The 27,729-nt window shown below is 42.1% G+C and overlaps 1 protein-coding gene across 6 annotated transcripts in view; it reads right to left on the reverse strand.

Moving 5' to 3' along the window:
- Positions 1–10,553: 10,553 nt before the first annotated feature.
- The window catches only part of SLC15A2 (solute carrier family 15 member 2), a 120,202-nt gene continuing 103,026 nt past the window's right edge, over positions 10,554–27,729 (reverse strand). For 4 of the 6 annotated variants that reach the window (XM_061609115.1, XM_061609116.1, XM_061609114.1 and 1 more), the window contains 5 exons: positions 26,456–26,566; positions 24,620–24,716; positions 20,158–20,304; positions 17,961–18,065; positions 10,554–12,858 (listed from right to left, as the gene is read on the reverse strand). In XM_061609115.1, the coding sequence (XP_061465099.1) occupies positions 12,682–12,858; positions 17,961–18,065; positions 20,158–20,304; positions 24,620–24,716; positions 26,456–26,566 (637 nt within the window). In that variant the 3' untranslated portion in view covers positions 10,554–12,681. The remainder of the gene's footprint in view (positions 12,859–17,960; positions 18,066–20,157; positions 20,305–24,619; positions 24,717–26,455; positions 26,567–27,729) is intronic. The other 2 variants (XM_061609117.1, XM_061609118.1) reach the window with 2 other exon arrangements.

Consider the following 27,729-nt stretch of genomic DNA (forward strand, 5'->3'; position numbering starts at 1 on the left):
GTGGTTTCCAATCTTTTCTTTTGTGTTTGTGAGCTGAATGATACCATTATCGTTGCTGAGGAACACACTTTTAACTTCATCTTTTCAGACAGCACAGAAAAGTTTTAAAATTAAAAACAGACTTGTTTTTTCACCTTTAAAAAGCATCATCAAAGACTGTTCGTTTCCCATCCCACATATGAAGAAAGGTGATATACTGTAATAGAAATTAGTGCTGCCTATTGTGACCCAGTTGATCTAGGGGTGATGTTCAACCATTCGGTATGAAATTTTGTGACCTCTCTCAGTGGCCGTATTACATATTAATGCAGCCCGGGGGGGGGGGGAAGCACTATTTTAACATTCAAAAAGTGGTGCCCCATGACAATTCATTTTATAGTTCACCTGTATTGCATCCTATTAGAGGACGGGCAACTTGGCTTCCTAATAGGATGTTACAAATACACCCCCTCCATAGACCTTTTGCTCTCCTCCATGATTCTTTAAGCTGTGTGACAGTCACAAAAAGTGATTGGCAACAGGTTTTCTTAATTTACCAGATTTTCTGGGGAAAGAGTAAAGCCAGATTAAAAAGGGGGGGGAAATACAGGTTGCCATTTTGATGCTGACAGTGTTGCAGCACCAATCCCACAATGAACACCCATCCAGAAGCACCCTGGGTGTCATGATAAGGCAGCAAATTATTAGTTATTTAACTTATTTCTGGTGTTTTTTTAAAAATGCCAGGAAACAATGCAATAAGAGTGAGGTTAATGTTTGTTTTGCTTTGCTAGGAGTTGTTGCGTTTGGCATCTGCACACACAATCACTAGCGAAGTTGCATTTAAAAGGAAGACTGGCAAGCAGGGCTGGTTCTAAAGGGCGTCCAGGTGGGGCACTGGCCTGACGGCCCCTGGAGCTACAGGGGCCCCTCCGCTCCCCTTCTGTGATCCCCGGCAGCAGCCGTGGATCACAGGGCAGGAGCTTCCGCCTGCCCGCCATTCTCTCGCCCACCTACCTGTCTCCTGCCTTTTAGCATTGCCCTTAATGAAGATGGCAGCCGAGGTTTCCCTAAGGTGCTGAAGCCCCTGCCGCCATCTTGGTTGATGGCAGAGATGCACACGCATAGCATGCACACGTGCTATCAACCAAGATGGCGGCAGAGGCTTCATCCCCTTAGGGAAACTGTGGCTGCTATCTTCATTAAGGGCAATGCTAAAAGGCAGGAGACAGGTAGGTGGAAGGTTGCGTGTGTGCATGCACCCGTGCACACGTGTGCACATGCCAGGGCCCAGGGCAAGTTGATGCCCAAGGGCCCTGGCATGCCTGGGGCCAGCCCTGCTGGCAAGAGTCCTATGTATAAAACAAAGATATAAGTACTATATTTATTGTATGGTGACATGTGAAAAAGGGCCTTCTCTGTGGCAGTGCCCATTATGCCCATTATGGAATGTGCCCCTTCTCCTCCTCCCCTGTCATCTGTTTCACCTATCCTAAGCATGATTACACAGGAGTAAATTCCATTGAACTCAATAAGCATGCAAATGATCAGACATGCCCTCCTCCCCCTCTCCTCCCACCTGCTCCCATCCCCCCTCCTCTCTGCCCTCCCTCCCTCCTCTCACCTCCTCCCCAGTGGTCAGTGTAACCTATCCTAAGCATGATTGCAGGGGAGTAAATCCCACTGAACTCAATAAGCATGCAAATGACCAAACCTGTCCTCCTCCTCCCATCATCCTTTCTCCTGCTCCCCTTCCCTCTGCCCTCCTCCTCCCCTCCCTCCCCCTCCCTTCTCCTCCCCAATGGTCAGATTCACCTATCATAAGTATGATTGCAGAGGAGTAAATCCCACTGAACTCAGTAAGCACAAAAATGTCATGTTTTCAGTGCCAGGTCAAGACTTTCCTCTTCTCCCAGGCATTTTAGCATGTGTTTTAAATTGTTTTAAATTTTTAAATTGTGTTTTAAATTGTTTTTAAAAGATGTGTTTTTAAATTTGTATATTTGTTTTAATGTTTTTAGTTACTGTAAACCGCCCAGAGATCTTCGGCTATGGGTGGTATATAAGTACAATAAATAAATAAATAAATAAATAAATAAATAAATGATCAATCCATTCACAGCAAACTTGCACAGGATCCCATTTCTTACCTCCCAGATTTAAAAGCATAGAATTTCATTAATAGGCAAAAAAACCCCTTGCAGTTTAAGAATGTATCTATAGCCAACAGATATTTCTATCAAACTTTAAACAGCAGGGAAATTGGGCAGCTATAGTGAATGCACCAGGGCAACAGGAGACCTGACCTCCTCTCTGAGATATTGTACTGCCCTATAAATGTGTACAAATGCAAACACAATTTGGGTTCGTCTTTCTGTGTAGCTTGGAAGAATTTGGTAATGTGCCTCTGAGCATATGGTGAGCGGTGGCAACACTTGCAATTGGGCTAAATAACAGAAACAAGACTTTATTTATTTATTGTTTTATTTATATCCCGCCCTTCCTCCCAGCAGGAGCCCAGTGCTGATCTTGTGCTGATCTTGTTTTAGCAGGGAGGAAGCAACAATATTAAGACAGTTGATATAGTTCAGATAGTCACTTTAAATATGTTTGATTTACTTTGCAATTTTAGTGAAGCTTACTATAGTAAATTATTTTCTTTGTCTTCTGTTTCTGTGAAAATGGGAAGTACAGCAACACTTTGCATAATTTACACTTTTAAAACTTGAAAAACAATTGTGGAATAATGGCACTGCAGAATAGTCTCCAGTGGACATGAGGAGTATCTCCGGACTCTTAGCATTAATTTATTAAAAATTAAGTTTCTAGGTGCTCTGGTTCAAAAGATATAAACCAAAATGTTAGCCACATCCCTCGCAACTTCTGTTAGTACGGGCTACTCTAATCTCTACCCTTTCAGGTTTTTAGCCAATAAGTGAAGACAGGGTTGTGATTGACAATATTTGTTGAGCCCCCCAGGCAATACCTAAACCCCATTTCAAGTTCTGAGAACAGTTTCCTTTTCCTGCTTGTCTCACATCAGGAATTCAGTAAATATATAGCTTTCAGCAGCATCAGGGCTGGCTCCAGGAATGCCGGGGCCCTTGGGCATCAGCCTGCCCTGGGCCCCTCTGCTCCCCTTCCGTGATCCGTGGCATGAGCTGTGCCGCGGATCGCAAGACAAGAGCTTCTGAGCCACCCGCTGCCGCCGCCCGCCACCATCCCCGCCGCTTCACCTACCTTTCTCTGCTGTTCTTTGCGGCCGCGTGAACTGCGCACGCAGGGTTGCCATCAATCAAGATGGCGGCCGAGGTTTCCGTAAGGGACTGAAGCCTCTGCTGCCATCTTGGTTGATGGCATGCAGCACGCGCATTGCATTGTGCAGCTGGTGCCACGGATCGCAGAAGGGGAGCGGAGGGCCCCTCAGGGCCCCCCCAGGGGCTCCTGTAGCTGCGGGGCCCTCGGGCCAGTGCCCAACCTGGCCGCCCTTTGGAACCGGCCCTGAGCAGCATAAAGAGTAATTTCTCTGTACAAGATTGGGACTTGCTTCTGAGTAAACATGTATAGGATTGCACTACAACAGAAGATCACAGCAGGATCTTGGTGGGCAAACACAGTAAACATAATTATAATAAAAGTGTGCATGCAGGTGTTTTTAATTACTTGCAAAAATGGCATTTTATACATTTTATCTTTCAAATAATTTTTGAAAATAAGTTTTAAAAAGTGTACATGCTGCAGTGTTATACTTTTCTAATTAAGGAGTCAAACAAGTTTAAATTTTACTGGACTGTTGAAGAGGGCAGTTTATTTGTCTTATCCATAACCTGTTTTGAAAACCTTCCCAATATGAAGTTTTTCTGGGAGTAAAGCTGCAATGTAATTCCGTATATCTGGGAGTTAATCCATTGAATTGAGTAGGTCTTACTTTTGAGTAGACATGGTTAGGATTGAGCTGAAAATCAATGGGACTTTGGAGTGAAGATAGAAAAGGATTGTGTTGTAAATCTTTCTCTCTCCCCCCCCCCTTTTAAAGCAGTTAGGCAGGACTTACTTAGGTGTCACTGCTTTTACTTGGCAGGAAAATAATACTTTTTTGAAAAGAAAAAAGTTCTGCAATGGCCACCTGGTTTTGACAATAAACTATTATATGGAGTGTATGTATTTTTACATTTCCAATGTGTGTAACCAAGGCAGCTCACAACAAGAAATAAAGCTATTTAAAATCCAATAACCATAAAACAAGTATAAAACAGCTGCAAAACAGCTTAAAGTGGCATGATTCTGAATTTCGGATTGGATGAGTGAAGTTCCTTATCACTGAATTGCAGTCCTGTGTATGCTTCCCTGTTTGGGTAAGCTTCATTGAATATATTGGGACTTGCTTCTGAGTAAACATACACAGGAGTGCACTATAAATGTCTGTACAGGTTGTATAAATAATAAACATCTTTGACATTCATGCTTATATAAATATTTCTTCATACTATGTCTTGATATGTATCTGATTTCACACTATGGTTGTAAATTATTGTTTACAAATTATTTCCTCTACATTTTAAGTGTGCCCTTCTTCCTTGGGGTGGTCATGGTCCCCCTCTGTTGTTTTCACTCTGAGGGGCAGATTAGGCTGAGAGATGGTGCGTAGCCCATGGTCACCCAGTAAACCTTGTAGTTTATATCCATTTTAAATTTTAATTAAAATGATTTATATGTAGGCAAAGTTTATGAAGTAATGCAGATCCACATAATATATTTAAAGCACATCCAACTCCCATTTAAAGCTCATTACTTCCCCCAAAGAATCCTAGGAAATGTAGTTTTCCCCTCATAGTTATAGTTCCCACCACCCCTAACAAACTACAGTTCTTAGGATTCTGTGCTGGGATTCATGTGCTGCAAAGGTATGTTGAATGTACTTTAAATGCATGGTGTGGATCTGCCCTAGTATGCTGGGCATTCATTAGTGAATTGAAAAGAACCATTTTAAAAGATACTTTTTAAAACGGCTGTAGCTCAATGGTAGGGCACATGCTTTGCATGTAAAGGTCCAAAAGCCAGTGTCTGGAAGAGACTAATGCCTGGAATCCTGGAAAGTCAATGCTAGTCCATGTCATCAGTACTGAGCTAGATGATACCAAATGGCCTGTGTCTGCATAAGGCAGATTCCTTTGTGCCTAAAAGAGGAAAGAGACCCAAGGGTCACAGTGATTCCGAAATTTGTTTCTGTATTTTATTTACAACATTTATATACCACTATATTGTAAAAAAAAAAACCCTCAAAGCAGTTTATAAAAGGAATTTAAACAATAAAATTATTGGCAAAACAGTTAAAGACAGGTATTTAAAAACATCCAAAATAATAAAACCAACAATGAGTTAAAAACAGATAAAAAACATAATAGCTTCTACATGCCTGGGTAGGCTTGCCTAAACAAAAATGTTTTTAGCTGGTGCCGAAAAGAGTACAATGAAGAGCCTGTGTAATGTAAATAAGCAGGGAGTTCCAAAGTGTAAGTGCTGCCACGCTTAAGGATCGATTTCTTGGAAGTGCAGAACAAGTACTATGTGGAACCCGTAACATGGAAAGCACACCTTGAACTTGGCCTGGTAGCAATTTGGCAACCAGTGCAGATTTCAGGGCAGAGGTATTTTGTGCTGATAGTGTCTCACTCATGGCAGCAATTGTGCTGCAGCATTTTGTACTGTCGAGTTCTATGGAGCTTAGTTCCTTAATAAGTGTGTTTAGAATTGCAGCCTTTAGGGGCATCTGTTTTTACTCCTGAGCGCTCCCATCTAACAGCTCCACAACACTAGGCTCCTTTCTTCCTACAATGACCTTCTGGTGACTGGCCTGGCCTGAGGGAGCTTAAACCCTTCTTGTCAGAAGCAAGTAGGCTAGATTAAATGTTCCTTACCCAGGCTGTCTAAGCAGGTGAGAAGGAATAATCCCATCACTTCTGCTGGACTTGGAAACACCCTCATTTAGCTAAAATTTCTAGCTTAATTTCCCATCAGAGAATTTTTTGTTTGTTTGAGTGGTATGCTTCAAGCAACTGTGGTTGATGCTTAATGTATTATGCTTATTGACATCACTAGGGCCCGCCCCTGAAATCTCAGGGTTTGGGATGCTTCTGACCTGAATCTTCCAACATTCACCTTCATTGGATGTCCATAAATTCTTGTGTTATGAGAGAGGGAGAAAAGCTTTTCTGTATCCACTTTCTTCATGCCAATCATAATTTTAATAATAATAAATAAAATTTTATTTGTTAGTCGCCCATCTGTCTGACTTAACAGACATTCTGGGCGACATTTTATACACATCTATCATGTTACCTCTGATTCACCTTTTCTCTAAACTAAAAAGTCCTCAATGCTGCAACCTTTCCTCATAGGAGAGTCAGCGGCGTCACTAGCGGGAGTGGGGGGGGGGTGCGGACCTCCGGCACGTGCCCTCCCAGGGCATGGACGGGGGTGGTTGGTGTTGCGTGCACGTGCGCACGCACTCACCACGTGCTCCAGGCTGGTGGTGGAAGGCCCGTCCTGGCTTCACCGCCAGCGAGCGGGCGCCTGCTGTCGGCCTTGCCCGCCCGCCTCCGAGGAGGAGTTGGCTGCGCCGACAAGGAGCGCTTCTCGGCTCCTTTGCCGGCCAACAGCGCAGGGCGAGGCAGCTCTGGGTGTCACCCCCCTCAGGGTGTCACCCGGGTGTAGTCCACACCCTCCACACCCCGGTAGTGACGCCCCTGAGGAGAGTCGCTCCATCCCCCTGATAACTTTGGTTGTCCTTTTCTGAACCTTTTCCAGCTCTACAATATCCTTTCTGAGACAAGGCAACCAGAACTTTGCACAGTATTCCAAATGCAGCTGCACCATAGATTTATATAATGACATTATTATATTGGCAGTTTTGTTTTCAGTACCTTTCCTAATGATCCCTAGCATGGAATTTGCCTTTTTCATGTACAGCGAGTTGTACAGTCTTACTTTAAAAAACAACAACAAACTTATAATTGTCTCTTTTACCACCACTTGCAGATATGTATTTGGTAAAAACTCAGATGGGGGTATATTTGGCAATGTGAATGGAAAATAAAAAGTCATATTGAATGTAAAATTATTCTTATGTTACTGGAACTGGATTCCTTTAATTAAAGCTCTGTGTGTGCGACAATCTGTGCTCCCTTACTGAGACACACACTCTCTCTCTCCCTCTCGTAATTTTGATTATTTGTTTTTAAGAAAGAGCTTGTGGAAATTATGTGGTTTTAAAGAATATCTCATTGGGCCAGTGGCATTGCCTTCTGCAGATAAACCTTTTATTTCACAACAAAATAAAAATTCCCAGTAATTTTCATTCACTTGATGCCATGTGTGTTCCAAAAGCCAAGTATCCAAATTGAAGGCTTATAAAAATTTAAATGCTCCGCTAATTTAAAATCATGTCTGCTCATGCTAATCAATGCTGGAATTCAGCTGTTCCTTCAGGCATGGGATTTGGGATGAGTGGGTAAGAGGTCTATTTTTTCTATGTGTGCTTCAATTTGGAAGCAGCTCTGAAAGCATCACAGTTGTGCAGTTCAGCTGTTGCAGAGCTAATTTGCAATGCGTCATAAAACAGAATTAGGAAAAACAAACAAATTTCTTGAAGAATAAAAAATGTACCCTAGTAATCCCTGAACATAATAGGCATAAACAGAGAAAATGGTGGGAAAGTGAAACTTTTCAGGGGGAGGGGGAGCAAAAGAGAACACAGGGCTTTTGCACATTGAAGTTGCACGTTGAAAACATGAGCCCTGTGCAGGAGCCCTGTCCTTTTTTGCATCTGTTCTTCCTAAATACGGCCCTCTATAACTAGCACCTCAAGAAACCAAGAGTGCTATTTGACCTCACTAGAAAGAGCTTGGTAGCTTCCCACTCATTGTATTGCCCTCTGAATTGCTCTCATGCAAAGTACAGTACAGTTATATAGCTATCTTTGAAGTATAAATGAGTGTGCTTAAGCAGTTCCTTAACCTTGTGATTTCTGAGATATCTAGGGGGAAAATGTGTTTTTATATGCAATCAAATCAATACTTTTGCCAGGCCCATTCCCCTGTGCCCCTCTTTCATTTCCATCATGGATGTCCTGTAAAAATAACTGACAAGAAATTCAGGTGAGGTCTGTACTAGCCGATCTGAGTAGTGATTCCATCAGAGTGTATCTGTACCATAAGCACTTATGTTAAAGGAACTGACTTAACAAACACACTATATACACCACTTTTCATTTCTTCCACATAATTTGCACATATGAATACTTCCAAGAATTTGTATAGAAGGTCCTCCAGAGTAATGCAAGGATGTGACATTGACATTCTACGTTATCATTCCAGAGTCAATGTGGCTCTGACAGCCTATGGCAGGGCTTGGGGAACCTGTGGCCCTCCAGGTTTTGCCGGACTATAACTCCAATGATCCCTGGCCCCAAGCTATGCTGGCTTGGGGTGATGAAAACTGGAGACCAACAACAAGTTTTCCACCTCTGTTCTGCATGGAAATGAGGCTGGCACTTAAAAACTGGTGCCCTAAGGACAAGAATGGTGGAGGCTTCAGTTAGGGCCAATGCCAAGGATCAGCAAGGTAGGACACCTGCCAAGGGTCCAGTTTCAAAAGCCCCCTGGACCTGCTCCTCCCCTCCATCTTTACCATCTGCTTGTTCACCTGTCTCTTGTTCTGGCCCAGAAGGGATGAGCAAGCAAACAGCAGTGGAAGTGAGGAGCAGCTGCCAGTGCCTGTTTACTCATTGTCTTTGTCTGGTACATATGAATTTAAGAAGCTGCCTGACAGTGATTCAGACCATTAGTCCATCTAGCTCCTTAGGGTTGCCAGGTCCATGGCCTGAGACTGATCCTGTATCTTTAGAAGAGAAGGTCAGCCAAGTGCAGGTGTTCTTGCAACTTTGTAATGGGAAAAACCACAAGGTGGAATTCTCCCTCCTCCCCTCCACAACTTTTAAAGATACAGAAGACCTCTTGGAGGCCGGGCCTGGCAACCAAGAGGTCTTCTGTATCTTTAAAAGTTGTGCAGGGGGAAAGGAGAATTCCACCTTGTGGTTTTTCCCATTACAGTTTTGCAAGAACACCTGCACTTGGCTGACTTTCTCTTCTCCTAAAGATACAGGATCAGTTTCAGGCCAAGAACCTGGCAACCCTAAGCTCCATACTGTCTACACCGACTGGCAGTGGACATCCAGGGTTTCAGTCACAGGATATTCTTAGCCCTTGGTGGGGATGCCAGGGATTTGAACCTGGGACCATCTGTGTGCAAAGCAGATACTCTAACACTGAGCTATGGCCCTTTCCCGAACTACCAATGATGAGATAGAGGAGCAGTTGGCAATAATGGTGGTAGACTCATTGAAAGAGGGGGACATTAAGGGTGTCTTTTCCAAGGGCCCCCCAAAACTGAAGCCAGCACTAGCTTCAATGTAACCACTTGCAGTAGGAACAGAAAAAATGGCTGCCCAACAAAGGCTGTTGTAAAAGTCACCCTGAGGCGTTAGGTCTACGCAGCTTACTGTAATCAGATAGAGACATTTTCTCCATACCACCTCAACCTTTTAAAAACATTAAAATCTGTGTGAATGCCCCCCTAATTGGTGTGGATCAAACTACAGATCAGAACTAGATAATGTGAAAGATATGGAGCAAAAGGATGACTTTCTGCAAATTGTGGTTCTCATCTGGAAATTCATCTCTTTTCACTACATTTGTCACTGCATCGTATACAGACTGTGGTATGCCTCTCCTAGCCACAAGAGCCTATATTTTTTAAAAAGGCAATGGGTGGAGGTGGGAGAAATCTCCAACCATCTACGATTGGCATTAGAGCTCGGCCAATCTTTATGAGGCTATAACTTTCAAGTACAAAAATATAGTGTGCTTGTACAAGTTGAGAAATTGGACAATTATATTACAGCACTGCTGAAAAGTTGCAGTTCTAGGGATTGCAAAGAAATAAATGCATCTCTGATTAATTATTTTACAAGAGCAAACAGCATCATTTATGTTCTTATCTGCTCTCCTCTGAGCCTGAAGAACAGAAAGAGATAAGAAAACCCATCTCTTTTCTTTTGCACAGTCATATAAACCTTGGTGCTCTTATGCCCCAACTCTTAACATATCCTGATCAAGGAATTGTTGATGGGTTTTGGAGCTTCTTAGAGACACTTCCTGCAGATACTTTAATCCACAAGAACTTCTCAATTTAGATCTTATGTATATGCCAATCATGTACCTTCACTTAAATGAAAGCAAAAGCTTTGTGTATATATCAGAGTACAAGTGGAATCTGAACAGGGCTATGTGAGTGTTTTCATTGAAAGCAATCACTAACACTAAGCTTCCACATAACCACTACTATCCATATATTTGTGCTCGTGGATCTTTCCAGCGTTACTATTATTACCTGCTTCCTGCCATTTCTCATAAGACAGCTAACATGGGGTTTGATAGACTGAGAGACTGTGTCTGACCCAAAGCTACCCAGATCTTTCTAATCCATGTTCAAGAGTCTATCTATGAGGGACACTTTGGTGCAATAAAAAGAAATAGATGGATATAAAGTCACATGCAGCTTTCATGCTAGTTTGTACATGAAAATGATTTCTGTCTAGGAAAATGTCACATTTTAAGGGCTTATGGGTATATACAGACTTGAATAGTGATATTCCTGAGCAACAGCATAGTCAATCTGATCCATGTACAGGGAAAGATATACAATCACAGCACTCTCCAGGCCAATTCACTAGAGTTTAGTGAGTGGAACATACAAATATCTCAATGTGGGCTAAAATTTTACAGGTCTTACATGCATATGCGCCACTAGCCGATAACTCCAGGAACATTTCACCTTGCAAAATAGCAGATTGAGAAACCAACTAGATGTCACTTTAACAGTACGATTAGCAACCAGGTTTTTTTTTCAGGTGTATGTGCCGATTTTCATCAGAAGCACAGCACATGGGGAGGTGAGATTTAACCTCCCGCCTGGCAATTCACATTAGAAAAAAACCCTCTCCCATTGGTGCTAATGGAAGCTTTTATTCTTTAATGCCAATTGTCAAATTTTGGGGAAGGGGAAGTGATTTTCATCAAGATTGCAACTAGGGAGGGAGGGGGGCACACCTCCCCCCCCACAAGCTGTGGTCGCAATGAAAATCATCCCATTGTGCCTGGTATTTAAATTTTTAAAAAATCAGACATGGTTGCTAATCATGCTATTTAAGTCTGGCTTGGCCCTAAGAGCTAAACTTCACATTCAGAAATATATTGAGATACAGCCCTCCCAGGGTTCTATGACTTCAGAGTTCTGTAGGTGAGGTATTCCCTGCCCATAGAAACTGTTAGCCTACTGGGCCACACAACAACGTCCTTGTTCACACATATCACTAAACCAAATGATGGCTTAGCATGAATAAACAAACATACTGCTGCACAGTGAAAAAATCATGGCTGCTTTGTTCCTTCTGCTGCTGCTACACTATATGGAATTAAGCCATGGTTTGGCATAGTGTAATGTCCAAACCCAGGCTCATGGCTTCTTTCCCCCCAGCTTTCAAGAAGAAACCATGGTTACAGCTCACCATGAGCCCAAGTTTGGATGTAACGATAAGCCAAACCATGGCTTAGCAGTGGTTGTGATTTTCTCACTGTACATCAGCAAACTTGCTTATTCATGTCAAGCCATAGTCTGGCTTAGTGTTACGTGTGAACGAAGCATGTGCTTAAACCACATGCATTTGTAGAGAGAAGGAGTGGATGTAATATTTATGAATTTTATGCTGTTTTTAGTATTGATTGATGTAACTTGCCCTGGGATCACTTGAAGAGCAGAATAAAAATGAAATGAATAAAATAATGCTGAGTGATCCTTCGCTGTGAGATTCTAGTTTTCTATGTGTAGGGAGTTAACTGTGTGGGATAGTATTCAAATAGACACAACAAATCTGTGGTTCTAAGTGATCATGTCTAGGAAAAGACTGAGCCATGTGACATTTGGAGAAAATAGTGTGAGCACACTGGGGACAATGTCTCTAAACAAGCACCAGCATCAGCCCTTTCAACATTAATTTTAGAACTTTTTGGGAGCTTTAAAAAATCAGGTTGGTGATTCTGTAGGGAGGGCTGTGGAAAGGGAAACCTGGGGGGGGATACATAGGTAAGCATGTAGACAAAGAAATGGGACAAGTGGGGAGAGTGATTTTAAGCATATCTGATTCCCCCCCCAGATAGTACCCATTTTTGCATTACTTGGTAGAAACTGAAACTTTTTTTTTAGTTTATGCATTACTCATTTATTCTTTAGGACATTTCACTCATTCACTTCTTTACAGCTTTGTAAATAAACCTGACCTATTGCTTGGGAAGATTTAATTTACGCTCGCTCCCCACCATGTACACTTGAAAATAACTATTCCATCTACTTGATGGGGGCAGAAGAAATGGGCAGATTTAAACCTGCATTGCATTTATTTTTAATACTACAGTTCCAGGGAGTTTGTTTACATTTATTTGGCTGACTTTAAAGGAGCCTATTTTGCACTTTCCCCAGAATATAATACATTTTGTAAGATGCCCGCATGAAAAACAAATCCATTTCCTCAACATCTTGTTGAAAGAGAAAGGCTACAAAATCCCACTCCAATGTCCACAACTACCTTTATAGCTCTGTTTTCTTGACAACAAGTCCAATCATATTTTTACTGCTTGACGTCTCTTGTTTGTTCTCTCTGTCAACGAGTTCTTCTGGGTCCATGCCAATGTAGAAATATCCCATGATGGAGAAAATGACAAACACAATAAAGAGTAGCGCAGCAAAGAGGACAAACTCAATCCACTGGAGAAAGAAAAGATTGTGTTTTTGCTTTTTAAAAAAGCATTTATAATATTTATTTACCAGCAACACTTAGATACTACTCTTCTTCCAATAGTACAGAAGCTCAGTCAAAAAATGTTTCACTTCTAGTTGCCAGCTGCATATTGCAGGTGGAAGATGTACAAGAGTGGAAGTTTGAAAACCACCCAGGAGGCATTCTGGTAGGGCCAAACTAGATGTAACTTTTATCACATAGTTTGGTCTTTTTTCTTTAACCAATAGTTGGTATGGCCCCATCCCCAGCCACACCAAGCTTAATTGGGGCCATGGCCTGTGTGTGTGTGGGGGGTATGGATGGATTTAATCCTTTGCCCCCATTGCAGTACTGATCTGGATCAGGGGTCCTGAACCTGCTAGTTACATTAGGGAAAAGCTCCCATTTGCTGTAGTTTATAAAATGGCCCTGGAATGCCCCCCAGGAGAACACATAGTCAAAATGCTGGTCTTTTTGGCACGCATATGAAATATATGTCGTAAGTAGGGAATGGAGGGATCTGTCCATTTCAATTCTCTCTCTCCGTTTCTCTTTTTTCAATCTTAAATTCAGTTCTCCACATTTCTGCAACAATTTGTGGATTTTTTTAAAATCCTCATGAAAATTAATTAGCAATTTCCCCTTATATCATGTATTTTTGTATGTTATTTTCACTAATATATGTATTTTATGCACATTTTACATTTTACCCTGGTATATGCATCTTTGTACACATTAGTATGCCGAAGAACTGCATTGCAAAATTTGGAGAAGTGCGAATTTTGAAGGATGGCTGTGTTTTGGTTCACGTATTGTTCTGGAAAGTGCATATTTGGTAAGTTCTCATCATTAGTTCTCATAACCATAGCAAAATGTGGCTCTCTCTGTGTGTATTTATGTGTGTGGGAGAGGATTAACATAACAGGAACTGTTGCATTCACATTACCCGGGCACAGACACACTTCTGGTTCACATGGGCGGGACTTTGGGGCAGAAGTCGAGGTCCCCACTCAGCAGAATGAGCAGGAGGGCTCCGAAACACAGCAGAAGTAGCTTACTATTTTGCAGTAAGTTAAGTAATACACGTTGCCAGCTAAGGGGCCTTCCCCACCACTACTATAAGTCCATTAAGTCAAAAGTTTAAAAATACCTAGAGAATTCCTCTGTGCTGTGAAGAACACCCACATGCTGGAGAATGAGTGTGGATGAATTTGATACTGTCATGTAGAAGTAATTCTGTGGCACTGCCACACATCATGTAAGTGGTCACTTAGAGTCAGATGGATCTAGTTAACTTCTCTCTCTCTTTTTTCAATGTCCTTTCTATGAACATTTTCCAGCAATGTACATATATAGTTACTGCTACAGAATGTAACAACACATGCTCTCAGCTAAATGCCCTGGCATTAATTTTTTTTAGCTATTAATTTGTGAGGGAGGACACTAAATTGGATGGGCTACTAATTCCATTCTATTCTGCTTCTTGCATCAGCTCTATGACTTTATTAGTTAATTGCTCATTTGCTCAGTGGCCTTTCTCTGCATTATGCAGGTTAATCAGTTATGTTTTAGATATATCTCTTCCCCCTTGTAGAAGTTACTTACTTCTGTATTCATTATTTCTGGGATATATACTAGGACCATTGTAGGCAAGTATCCCAATCATATGTTAAATTGTTGGTAACAATCTAGATTATAAGTCTCTCTCTGATAATTTTAATTTAGCACCTATGTTCTTGAAAGGAGGGCTCAGTTTCCACTGGGTGTATCTATTCTTTTGGATATGCCTGAATCAATGCCTTCTGGCTTTTAGTGTCCACTGATGTGTTTGCCAAACTAACAGTGAAAATGCTCAGTCATATTAAGAGGCTGTATTCTTTACAGTATTCTTTACAGAGGTTGAAGTGATCACATATATGCCATACCTTTAAAGCACATTTAATGCACATTTAAAGCACATGGCTTCCCCTAAAGAATCCTGGGAACTGTAGTTCACAGAGGCTAGAACCCATGACAAACTGCAGTTCCTAGAACTCTTTGAGGAAAATGGACTGGACTGCCTTCAAGTCAATCCCGACTTATGGCTACCCTATAAATAGGGCTTTCATGGTAAGCGGTATTCAGAGGGGGGTTACCATTGCCTCCCTCTGGGGCTAGTCCTCCCCAGCTGGCTAGGGCCTGCTCAGCTTGCCACAGCTGCACAAGCCAGTCCCTTCCTTGTCTGCAACTGCCAGCTGGGGACAACTGGGCTCCTTGGGACTATGCAGCTTGCCCACGGCTGCACAGGTGGCAGGGCACGTAACCCCTGAGCCACTCACTGTGGGAGTGATCTTTAGCTGGCCCTTGACACCCAGGAGACACGAGCGGGGATTTGAACTCGCAGACTCTGGACTCCCAGCCAGGGTCTCCTCCCCACTGTGCTAAAAGCCATGTGCTTTAAATGTGTGATGTGAATGTGACCATCGTTGGGTCACACAGTCCATTTTAGAGCATTGCTCTTTTGTACAACATGCACTATTATCTCAATTGAGGAATATCTTTTTTTTATGTAAAAACAATCCTGGGTCTCTGGGTATGCATTCAAATATACAAATGTAATGCATGAACTGGGCAATCAGATCCATTTGTGGCCATGGGAATTAATTCTCAACTGTATTGGGGACTGTCAGTATAATCACCAGTGTAGTCAGGCCTAGGAAATAAATAGATGGCTGTCATTTCCATCTAGCCCTGTGCTGACCTCTTTCAATCTTCAAGGTCTCAGGCAGAGAAATGCTTCTCCCATCACCCACTACCTGATCCTTTTAACTGGAGAGGCCAGAGACTGAACCAGCATACAATGCACATATCTCTACCACTGAATATAGTCCCCCCCAACACATAGCTGATGTCAGATAGTGACATCTTTCATTTCTATTTAGATGTCATGTTCTGCATGATAGATCTGATCCTCAAATTAAGAAATATCTGGAAATACTGGGTTGTAATTCAACTAAATCCTACTCAGAGCACTGAAATTAATGATGCTCAGTTAGTCATGTCTATTAACTTCAGTGGGTTTACTCTGAATAGGACTAGCACTGAATACCACCCACTAGATCTAACATTGTTCCCAGGAATCCAGTGGTTCAACTTTGTAAGGCAAGCGAAGCTGGGATGATAAAGCAATGTTGGTTTTGGCTGAACCCAAAGCATAGTCTGGGGGCAGGGATGGCCAACCTTCCAACATTTAGACTCTTGTACTTTAAGTACTAAATGTAGCTAGGAGAATTTGGCCAAGTGCAGCTTTTGCATCTCCTGCAGTATTATGACACGATCAGTAGCACTGCTGAAATCTACTGCACATCTCATACAGGAATGCTATTGTTGAAAGGATGGCCATCTGGAGTAATTAGGTCAGTGTAAAAAATAAAATAAAAAATCAACTCATAAAGTGTAGGAAGATGTTTCTGGTTTGACATAGCACAGCTAAGCAGATCAAGAAAGGAAATACTGAGCAGGAGGCAACACACTGGTGAAATGAATTGCTCAAGAGGATTGGGCAGGAAGAAAATAGTGTGGTGTGTCAGGTCGATTGTGGTGCATGGACCAGAGTGACCTGAGTTTAGATCCTTGGTCAGCCATGAAGTTTACTGGGTGACTTTGGGCCACTCATACTTTCTTAGCCATCCTATCCCATGCGGGGGAGAATATGATAACTCCATATATGTTGCTCAGAATTCCCCAGAATTTGGATGGGATACGAGCACAGCAATAGCTTTATGTATGGGCACTGCCCAATCAGCAGTCAGTTAGTTGTATGACACGCTTGCTGAGAGTCTGGGTTCTTTTCTGTACCCTCAACCTTCCCCAGTCTGGTGCTCTCCATTTGTTTTGAACTACAGCTCCCAACATCCCTGATCATTGGCAAAGGTGACTAGAGCATAATGATGGGAGTCGTAGTACAAGACACCTTCTGAGCACTAGGTTAAGGAAGGCATGATTTAGCCACAGGAAGAAAGATTCCTATACTGCAGTTATAAGCATCCTATGGTAAAACTATGTAGCTTCCTTGGATGGCAACATTCAGAACAGAATTCATCTTTCCAAAGTCTATCTAAGCAATGTAATTGCCTGGGTTCTATACTGATTGCAGAATATAGCTTACACTTACTCTTCTAAAAGGGCACAGGGTGAGCTAGGAAAATAATCTGAATTGAACTCAGGCCCATGGCCCACTAGGGAGCAAAGCTTGACACAAAATAAAGCAATTTGTGTGTTAATTTATCCCTTAGGTTTTCCCAGATGTGCATAATTGGCTTTATTTTTATCCAGATGCATATGGAAAGTCATACTGTGTGTTGGGGGGTGGGTAGCACCACTGCCAAACAGCATTGCCAGTTCTTGGGAACTTCAGACTGTGAAAGGTGAGCAGGAGGGATGCTAGTGGAGGATCAGGGGGAAGAAGCTGGTGGAGAAGTGGCAGAGCCTAGTGACACCGGGAGATATACCAGATGGGTTATGGGGCAGAGTCTGGCTATGCTTGGTGGGGCTCAGTGATGGTGCCTAATGGGCATGGAGAGGAGCCACAAACGAAAGCTCTGATCAAGCCATGCGGAAAATAGTGTGTCACAGTTCTGGATCCTCACTCTGAGATTTTATTCTGTCACCTGGAGACCTTGAAAAAGAGGCTGAACCCTCTGAAACTTCAGGTCAGAACCTTAGAACTGGCAATGCTGTTGCCACTCCATAGATAGAACTAGAACCAATAATTAGCAGTGATTATTTCATGTGCTGCAAGGGTTGCTTTATCAAACCCACCAGACAAAGAGTCATTTCTGGCAAAAGATGTTCTCAGCTCTCCCTCTATAACATGGGTGCAGTCCTCCAGATGTTGCTAGACTACAACTCCTATCTGCCCTGCCAATTGGCCATGCTGACTGGGGCTGATGGAAGTTGGAGTCCCAACAACATAGGCCGAGCTGCCGCTTCCCCAGCCCTGCTCCACAAGAATGACCGCCAAATGTAATGAAAGCAGATCAGCATCTCCTGCAGAGTGTTGCCAACAATTCCAGTATTAGCACTGTGGATAATATATTCTACCCCATACCTGTTGCATTGGTGCAGCCTGGGCAACAACAAGCACAATTACATTTCCAAACGCCACAGTTAACAGCCAGCCTGCCTGCAACACCGACTTCATGCTGACAGGAGCCTGGGGGGGGGGGGAGGAAGAAAACGAATAAGAACAGTTCATTCCCAAACACTGAGAAATTTCCTCAGCAACCTCAGTTAATACCATGCTGGAACTGAGCACAACCATTTTCTTGTTTTGTGATGAAGCAAGCAAACCATCTCATGGCTTTGAGGGCCAGTCACACATCAATACATATTCATTAATTACTTGTTTCAACACTTGATGACTTGCCAGGGCTAGCTAAGACTGGAAGCACCTGTCATTTTAGGTTTTCTTGGTTTCTCATTTTTCCAATCCTAAATTCAGTTCCCCAGATTTCTGAAGCAATTCATGAAAATTCTTCAGCATTTTAGTGTGAATTTTTCCTAATAAACACATTTTTGTATGCAGTTTTGACTAGCGTACATATTTTTGCAATCAATTTATCCTAATATAATGCATTTTGGTGTGTTATTTTTACTAATACATTCATTTTTATGCACATTTCCCTCTAATATGTGCATTTCGTAATCTGGTTGGAGAACTGCATTGCAAAATTTAGAATAATGCAAATTTTGAAGGAAGTCTCATATTGTTACAGAAAGTGTGCATTTGATCAATTTGGCTTTAAACGTGAACTGAACTGAATTTGTCCCCCATCTCCAGGGCTAGCCCTATCATTCGGCAGACTGAGGTGGCCACCCCAGGCAGTGGTTGTGGAATATTGGAGTAGTGCAGTATTGGAGGACATGTGGCCTCACCTTCCTTCTTTTAGCTATCTAGCTATTTAGCTGCCCTCACGTGCAATGAAGGATACTGTCTCACTGCCAGAGCTGAAGTTGTTCAACTGCCAGTCCAGTTAGCTTCTAAAGGAGGGGCACCATTTACCTCAGGTAGAAAAACATCTTGGACTGGCCCAATGACTTGCAGCCAAATGTGTGAACTGACTCTGTTGAATAACACTGTATCATTCTGAGGTAATGTGAAGTGATCTGGAAGTTCTCGCTGAGGTGTCTGGCATGTAATGGTTCATTCTCCTCTGACTATCACAACCTGATGCTGCAGCCGTCGAGTGATGAGCATTATGTGTGTAAATCAATCAACCCTGAGTCATGGAAGAAAATGGCACTGAGATATCAGGGAGATTCTGAGAAGTAGTGCATCCTCCTTCTGCCCTCCGACAATGTTAATGTAAGTGTTGTTCCCCTCATTCTACCTGCCTGTGCCACGTGAGGCTTCTCTTTGTGTTCTCCCAGGGACCCCAACAAGGGACTTGAGGAACAGGGGGGAATGGAGAAATCCCACATAGCCTTTGAAATCAGTCTGGCTATATAAATGCCCCATTGTTTTCCTGGACGGCCGAGAGAAGGAACATAAGTGACTGCTTTATATCAGCACAGACTGTTTATTCAGCACAGACCATCTATCTTAGTATTTTTGTTCTGATTGGCACCAGCTCTTTGGGGTCGCAAGCACGGATTTCACCTCATCATCAGCAATCTGATCCTTCTTTTTTTTAATGCTGAAGATGCCAGGAACTGAACAGGGAGCATCCTGCATGCAAAGCATGTACTCTTTCACTGATCAATGGCCCTCCCCATTGGATACCACCAAGAAGAACTAATCCATGATTATGTCAGCACAATATAAGGAAAATATTTGAGAGAGAAAGCACATGGTGCCGGCTAAACCTGCTCCCAATTATCTTTCATTCCATATTGTTATAAGCCTAATATATTTCTAGACATTAAGTTTGAAAAGGATTACTTAATGTATGATAGACTAGTTTTTTCAGTCACCTAATAAATTGTAAGTCATCTATATTATATTGTGATAGCCAAAGCTAATATTTCCATTGACTCCTGAAGCCTTTGTGTGGACTGTGGTTCCTATCAATTTGACCTAGTTTATAGTTAAATAAGTTTACAGTTTTCTTGCAAGCCAATTCAGAATCAGCAAATTTGGTCAGGATTGTGGTGCAAATCTACACCAAGTCTGCACCATTTGTTTTCTCTGCTCTCAGCATTTGGAACACCTGGCAAGGTGGAACTTCCTCGCCTGTCATTCCAGTCACTGAGCATGACAGATTTCTGATTTTTTTTCTTTGTGCTCTAAGTTCTAAACACACTACCTGGGAGTAAGAGAAGGCAAGGCCTGTAATGGAGAACATCACTTCCCCAGCTGATATTAACAGGTACTGTGGAATCTGCCATGAAATATGGACGTTATTGGCTGCAATGTCTTCTGTCTTCCATGTCTTAAGGGTCTTTGTAGAAGTCTACGTTAGGGGGGGGAAAGTCATGATGATTAGGTGATGTTAATGCAGAATCTGCTTTGGTGATTTCAGGGGTGGGGGGGAAGAGAAGGCTTTTCTTTTGAAGACTGAAGCAATTTTCTCCTCTTGGGCTCACTAAACAACTGTGAACTCTGCTAGTGGACTGAAATAAAGTCACATTAAAAGCATCAGCAAACTCTGCTTTTACCGGGAAGGTGCTGGAATTGTTTATGAGATTTACTTAATCACCATAAAGGGGAAGGCAACACGAAGGCATGTTTTAGAAAGCTAAAAGGGGTGAGCAGTAATTGTTTGCATTACTCACTGGACTATGGAGAAATGTCACAAACACCTTCAAAAGAAGTTTGATGTTGACAAATGATTGGGCATAGAAGATAATGATCCTAGTGATTTACATACTGCAGTTCAGCCATATTGCGGCACCATATGCATAATTTAGTTTCTTTATGCTTATGTCACAAAGCATAATAGATCTGGAAGCTGAACAAAGCATACAATTAATTACAACAGCCAGATTGGAAAAGATCAGTCACTTGGTCAATAAGAAGAAGAATAGGTATATAATGAGAAGAGATACAGCCAACAGAAAATTCAAGGTAGGCCAGAATGACTTGAGTGCCATCAGTGGCAGTTTTTACCATCCTGAGACATACTGCTAAACTCACGATGGTTCATACTATTATAAATCTTGATCCTCCTTGTTCTGAAGGCAATACATGAATGTGCACCACCCCAACCTCCGAGCTGTGACAGACTTCCAGAGGTCCCTGAGCTTGCCCAGGGTTTGGTTTCCTTGGAAAGAAGGTCAGCAGAGGTTGTGGTATCTTTTAGGAAATATGGTTATTATTTACACATATTGCAACCTGAGATTAAGGTGGAGGGATTCAAAGCATTACTAGTCCAATAGATCTTGCTTTTCCATCAGGCTTACAGGAGGCATCCTGAAGCCATGCTACAGGCAGCAAGTCTCTCTGCGTGTCCCCCTAGTTCCCAGCTTCTCCAGTCTAGACTAAAAACATAAGCGTATCTTCCAGCTCTCAGATGGGTGGGAAGAAGGGCCTCTCTCCTGATAAGAGTTCCAATAACAACAGGATCTCTCTGCCCAAAATCTATTCACCTGTTAATGGGCACTTGATAGACCCATCAGCTAACCTGGCCACTCTATTATATTAACAAAAGTGACTAGTCTGACCAGTAGAGCACAGAGGTGTAGTTGTGCAAGGTCTTGGGGGGTCTTAGACCCCTTATGTTTTTGGAAGCAGGTCCCAGCAGGGTCCCTATGTCTCCAGCATCCTACAAGCCAATCAGTATGAAAGGGAAGCATGTTAGCCATTGAGAAAAGTCTTCTAACATGCTTCCTTGCCCTTTCCTGCTGACTGGAGCCAATCAGAGTGAAAGGAGGTGAGTAAAAGACTGAGAAGACTTCTCAGTGCTAACACTCTCCTCTTTCATGCTTATTGGCTCCTTGACATTAACAAGGATCTCATTCTCAACGCCACAGCAAAAAGGCAGGGAGGGGGGCATGGCTATGATTAATAGGAAGGGATCCTGCACTTCTGAATTTGCCACTACGTGACTGGTAGAGCAGATTTCTTGCTTGCATATCCCAGCTTCAGATACAAGATCACAGGCTTGAAGGGGACCCAAAGAAATCATCCATCTCATCCCACAATCCCATAGCAATACATGCTCCTCGTTATAATACAGCTACATGGGCTTTGGGTCTCTCACATCTATAAACTCAATTCAGAACATAACTGCTTGCAGGTAAAGACTAATTCACATGCCTTAGAAATGATGATGATGGTGCTGGTGGTGGGCAGTTATTGCCCATCCTTCACCCAGAGGTCTCAGGGTGGGTTACAACAACCTTAAAATACAGTGTTAAAAGCAATTAAAAACAACCAGAATCACAAACAGGGTGGGTCCTAAAAATATATGCCTCAGGTGTCAAAAGCCAGGGCAAAGCGGTGCTTCTTCAGCATTTGCCTAAAACCGTACAGTGTGGTTGCCAGATGCACCTCGGTGGGGAGTTCTACAACTAAGGGGCTGCCACAGAGAATGCCATCTCTCGCCCTCCCCCAAACTTCTATACTTTGTTGTCTGGAATGTGTGATACATCTGCTTGCCTGTTTTTTAATACAGTATGGGAAATCATGATGGACAAGGCAATATATCTACTAATTTTTCCAACACAGGAAGATATCCTCCCCTCTGAGGAAAGTCTAACTTATCTGGGGCTTTTTCATTTTTGGGGATGGGAGCAACTAAATATAGTTTATAAAATTATGCATGGTGTGGAGAAAGTGGGTAGAGAAGTTTTCCTCCCTCTCTTGTAACACCAGAAGTCAGAGTCATCCCATGGAATTCATTGGCACTAAATTCTGTACAGATAAAAAAGAGTGCATCTTCTCCCAATGCATAATTAATTTATGGAATTCATTGCCACAAGCTGTAGCGATGGCCACTAGCTCAGATGCCTTTAAACAGAATCCTGTTTAATTTGTGGAGGATCACTCTACCAGTGGCGACTAGTCATGATTGGTAGAGAGCCACCATTTGCTATGGAGCGACAGTGGGAGGAGGCTGTTGGGTTCATTCCCTGGTTATCAACGTCATGGAAGAAATAAATAATAATCATCTGGTTGCTCCCTATGGGAAACAGAACGTTGGACTAGGCAGACCTTTGATGTGATTCAGCAGGGCTGTTCTTATATTCTTATTGGATCCTAAATTCTACTGATTTTGAAGAGTCTTCGAGTAAGGGTGCAAGCTAACACCTCATACATATTATTGGAAATTAAATGGAACTGACTCCCCAATAAGCATGATTACTTTAGATATGCCATCTAACACAGCAAATATATGCATGCTTATTTGCGAGTTAACCATGACTTCCAATTCGGGTACATAGCAGTGGACTGCGTAAGTCTTGGTATGTGGTAGGGATGCCCATTGTACGTCAGAACTGTCTCCTTATTCAAAGTATACAAGTGCCTTAAGACTCCCTTTAAGATTCCCCAGCTTTAAAGGTCTGCTTAGTGGTTTCTCTTGTTATCTTAGTAAGCATTTATTTAAATATATATGGGCTTCATTTTATAACAAAAGGATCCATTGACCAACTATAACAAATAAATATTTGAATAAAGTGTAAAAAAGCAGCAGGGCTGGTTTCCCAGCCAGATAGAACAAAACGCCCTGATTGTCCAGACTAAAATTGTGTCCTGAGAAGCAGCTTACAGAGCTATGGACAATTCATAGCCAAGTATTAAATATTCAGAAAAAAAGGAAAAAAGGGACAATCTAGATCAGACCCTCAAGATATCTGTGAAATTTTAATTTCTGCCAGGCTCTATTCATACACATTCCTACTCATTCATCTGTTTATCAATCTGTTTATCTTCCACAAAACGGATACTTTAGCAATCTAATTCAATGCATATCTATTTGAAAGTAAGTACTGATCTTCCACTCTACATTGTTCTTCCACTCTATATCAGGGCACTGCCTCCACAATTTCCCCAGAATACCCCTGGGCCCTATGTCAGGACCCAGAAACACTGTGAGGAAATTAAGATGGAGTTGCCTCATCCAGTGCTTCCTTTCAGTACAATGGACATAAAAAAGTTTTTTTCAAGTTTTGCAATCAGAATCAGCAGGAATGGGCAGCATGCTGGGGGATGATGCCAGACCTGCAATCAATGCATATCTATTTAGAAGTAAGTCCCATTGAGTTCAGCCAGAGCCCCAGTGATGTAAATGGGTGAGGGAAGTATGTGGCTGTTTCCCTTTGACCTCAGTGGAACTTAAAAGTGTTAATTTTGCCTGGGTCATAGCCTATGTTTGCATAAAATATTAGCATAATGCCCTTCCTGTACGAGTACACGATGGCACTAACTCTGTTATCTTTTTAATGCCCAGTCAAATATTTCTGTTTGCCAGGAATTTTGGTCTGTCCTATTGTGGTTTACTGCCTTTTAGAGCTGTTTTGATGGGTTTGCTTTTTATTATTGTGCCTATGGTGGCATGAACATTTTGGGACTTATTTTGTATATTGTCCTGGTAGCTAAATGATGACAGTCATTTTGAAACAAATACATAATACATATATAAATTCAATTTGTGTTTCTTATCCTGATTTGTAGTCAATTTTTTGTTGTCATCATTTTAGTGGCAGTTTCTGATTTGCAGTTAAACAAAATGGTTTCATTTAAATAGCTGGCTAGACCCAAAGTGCAGTTCAGGAAGATCTGGAACGAGAGTGGAAATGGCATGCAAGAGTCAAAGGGTGACTTACATTTGTTAAAACAACTGTATATGAAGCTCCAAAATCAAAAAGGCCCAGGTGAAGGAAGAATTCTTCTGCTTCAGTTCTGCATTTGACATTGTTGTATCTTGATATGAAGAGGGAATACAATAGTTCCTGGTTAGCCTCTCATGGCCAAAAAGCCACAGGGTGTAGCTGTAAACAAGCTCCTTCAACCCATGTTTCCAGTTCTGTGTGAAGTACAGACGCACTAGCATTTTAATCATCAGTGCTATTGTTTTAGGGACAACTGAAGAAGGGCACTGATCAGAATTTATGCTGCATTTATTTTACATCATACAGTAAATTGCCAGCATTTTTGAAATCTTTGTTTGCTCCCTCATAACATACCTTTCCTTATTTTCCAGCTTTGGTTTTCTTTCAGGTTAAATGATAGATTAGATAGATGGATAGACAAGACAGATTCAAGATGCCTTGCTTACAGAACTATTTTCAACATTTGAAATTATTTATTTACTATATCTGTGAGCTTTCAGGATGGCTTCATATTCTCCCCCCCTCCCCCCCTCACACACACACGTCTATGAAAGTCACTTTCACATAGGTTGGCTTATCTAGATGAAAAGGAGCAGTACAGGTTTGCCAGAAGAGTAGTCTGGTTTTATATTTTCAGCAAGAGTTACCGAACGTAAGACTGGACCGAAGAGGAACTTTTGGTACTCATCATTTTCACACATACTAGTTCACTCATTAGTAAGATGAGATGCACAGTGAACATACTTTTCATGAGAAGAGACCATAGCTCAGTGGAAGAGGACCTGCTTTGTAAGGCAAAAGGTCACAGGGCACCTCCAGTTGAAAGATCTCTGAGGGCAAAGCTGTTAAAGGTCCCTGGTGTAAGCTTGGAGGACTGCTGCTAGCAACAGTAGACATTGCTGGACTCAAAGGATTAATGGCCTGACTCAGTATAAGGCAGCTTGAAGCATCTTTCCAAATGTGGCTCCCAGGGCCATTTCACTTCTCGACATCCCTTTTGAAATTGAGAATGGACAGTTGTAATGAAAGGAATTCATCCTTATCAATGGTAAATGGAAGTGAAAGGGAAAACTCTCTGCAGAGTTGGGGACAACAATGCATAAATATAATGGCTCCAAGCTAGATATATTTGAGAACAGCAAAAAGTGCTGTACCTGTTGAGGCCAACATTACACATAGGAAGCTGTCTTATACTTCGGCACACCATTTGTCTATATGGCCCAATATTGTTAGCTCTGACTGGCAATGCTTTTCCAGGGTTTCAGGCACAGGTCCTTCACATCACACACTGCCTGATCCTTTTAAATGGGTTGACCCTTTTGCATTCAAAGCATGAGCTCTAGCACCACCGAATCATGGCCCTTCCTCCATGTCAAGAGAGAATTCAAGCTGTCAGTTCTAACAATGCTGAATTTCCTTGTCATGGAGTATCCAACTATGGAATATGGAAAGTGGGATGCTTGGCCAGAACTGCTTGTGCTTAATCCCAGCATACATCTACAGGATCATTGACATACATTCTGTGCAATCATTTCAGGCTGGGAAAGCTCTACGTGACCATCATGGTTGAAGTCAGTGGAGTTTTGGCTTCTCGGAACATAGGACATCCATTGACCTGCCTAGCCTAGCCCATTCCCAGTGTATATCTACCCCCAATGTTTTGAATTGAAAAAGAACAGGCATTCATGGAGAAAGTGGACCAGGACCATGCCTTATAATAACAAGCAAGGGCCAAGTTTCTTGTGAACTGACCCAGAGATACTACAGAGAGAGTCCAGGAAGGGAAACGGAAGTTAGCTCTGGAGTCTGGCAATGTTCACAGCAACTCACCTTCCTCTTGCCAGGGTCCTATAGCTTGAAACACCATAACTTTTGTTAATGCTGACAAAATTCTCATTGCCAAGAGTGATGTTGACATCCAGGTCCAAAGTATTAATGAATCTGAAAGGAAACTTGATTTCATCATGACAGAAAGTGAATAAAGCACCAGATATTTCACTGGAGGCAGGCAATCTCTTTTTTGAAGGGGGCTTTGTCTATCTCATAATTTTTATGATAGGCTTACTAGCCGAAAATACTACCAATTAATCACCAATTCCTGCATCCCTATACATTTAACCCCTCAAGACAATGCAAGGATGCCCTTTTCCTTTCTGGGAAAAAGAAAATGATTGGTATGGGTAATTGTGTTGAAGAAACTGAATGGGATGGGATGGCTGAGAGAGGAAAAAATTCTCATTGGGATGTACTACGTATTACTCTCCTTCATGATATTACTCCAGAAAGAACCATTTCCTGTCTGCTATATCAGGCAAACACTAGGTATTTCCGAAGGTACTGATACAGTATGTGCCAGAGTTGCACCACTACTTATTTCAGAACAAACAACAACAAAAACTCAAGGTTCAGAGGCATCACTGTGCCTCCATCCATGGGACTGACAACAGGGGTTGGCTATTATGCCCTCATGTCCTACTTGTCATTCTCACCGAGGCATCTGTCTGAACACTGTCAGTAAACAGGATGTTGAACTCAGCAGAACAGTTCTTACACCACTGTTACCATATATCAGACCTGCACAACTCTTGAGTAACCAAGCTGAACATAGCTCACCAGGCCCTTGGCAATCTCCTCTGTTTTGCTGTCACAGAATGATAGAGTTGGAAGAGACTTTAGCGGTCATCTAGTCCAGCCCCCCTGCTCAGTACAGGACCTGCAATGCAGGATGCAACTATAGCATCTCTAGCAGTGGGCTACCCACTGCTTAAATTTTCTAGTGAAGGAAAGCCCACCACCTCTCAAGACATCGTGTTCCACTGTTGTACAACTCTTATTATTAGGATTCCACTCCCCCATATTTAGTCAAAATCTGCTTCCCTGGAAACGTCCACCCACTGGCTCTATTCCTGCCCTTAGGGATGGAAATATATGTCAATTTTGGTTCTCTCCGTTCCTCATTTTTTTCCAGTCTTAAATTCAGCCCTCCACATTATTGTAGCAATTTGTGATTAAAAAAAATACTAATGAAAATTCTTCAGCATTTTAGTGTGAATTTCTCCTAATGAACACATTTTTGTATGCAGTTTTGACTAAGATGCATATCT

Source organism: Rhineura floridana, chromosome 2, assembly GCF_030035675.1.
Source record: "Rhineura floridana isolate rRhiFlo1 chromosome 2, rRhiFlo1.hap2, whole genome shotgun sequence".
Lineage (NCBI taxonomy): Eukaryota > Metazoa > Chordata > Lepidosauria > Squamata > Rhineuridae > Rhineura > Rhineura floridana.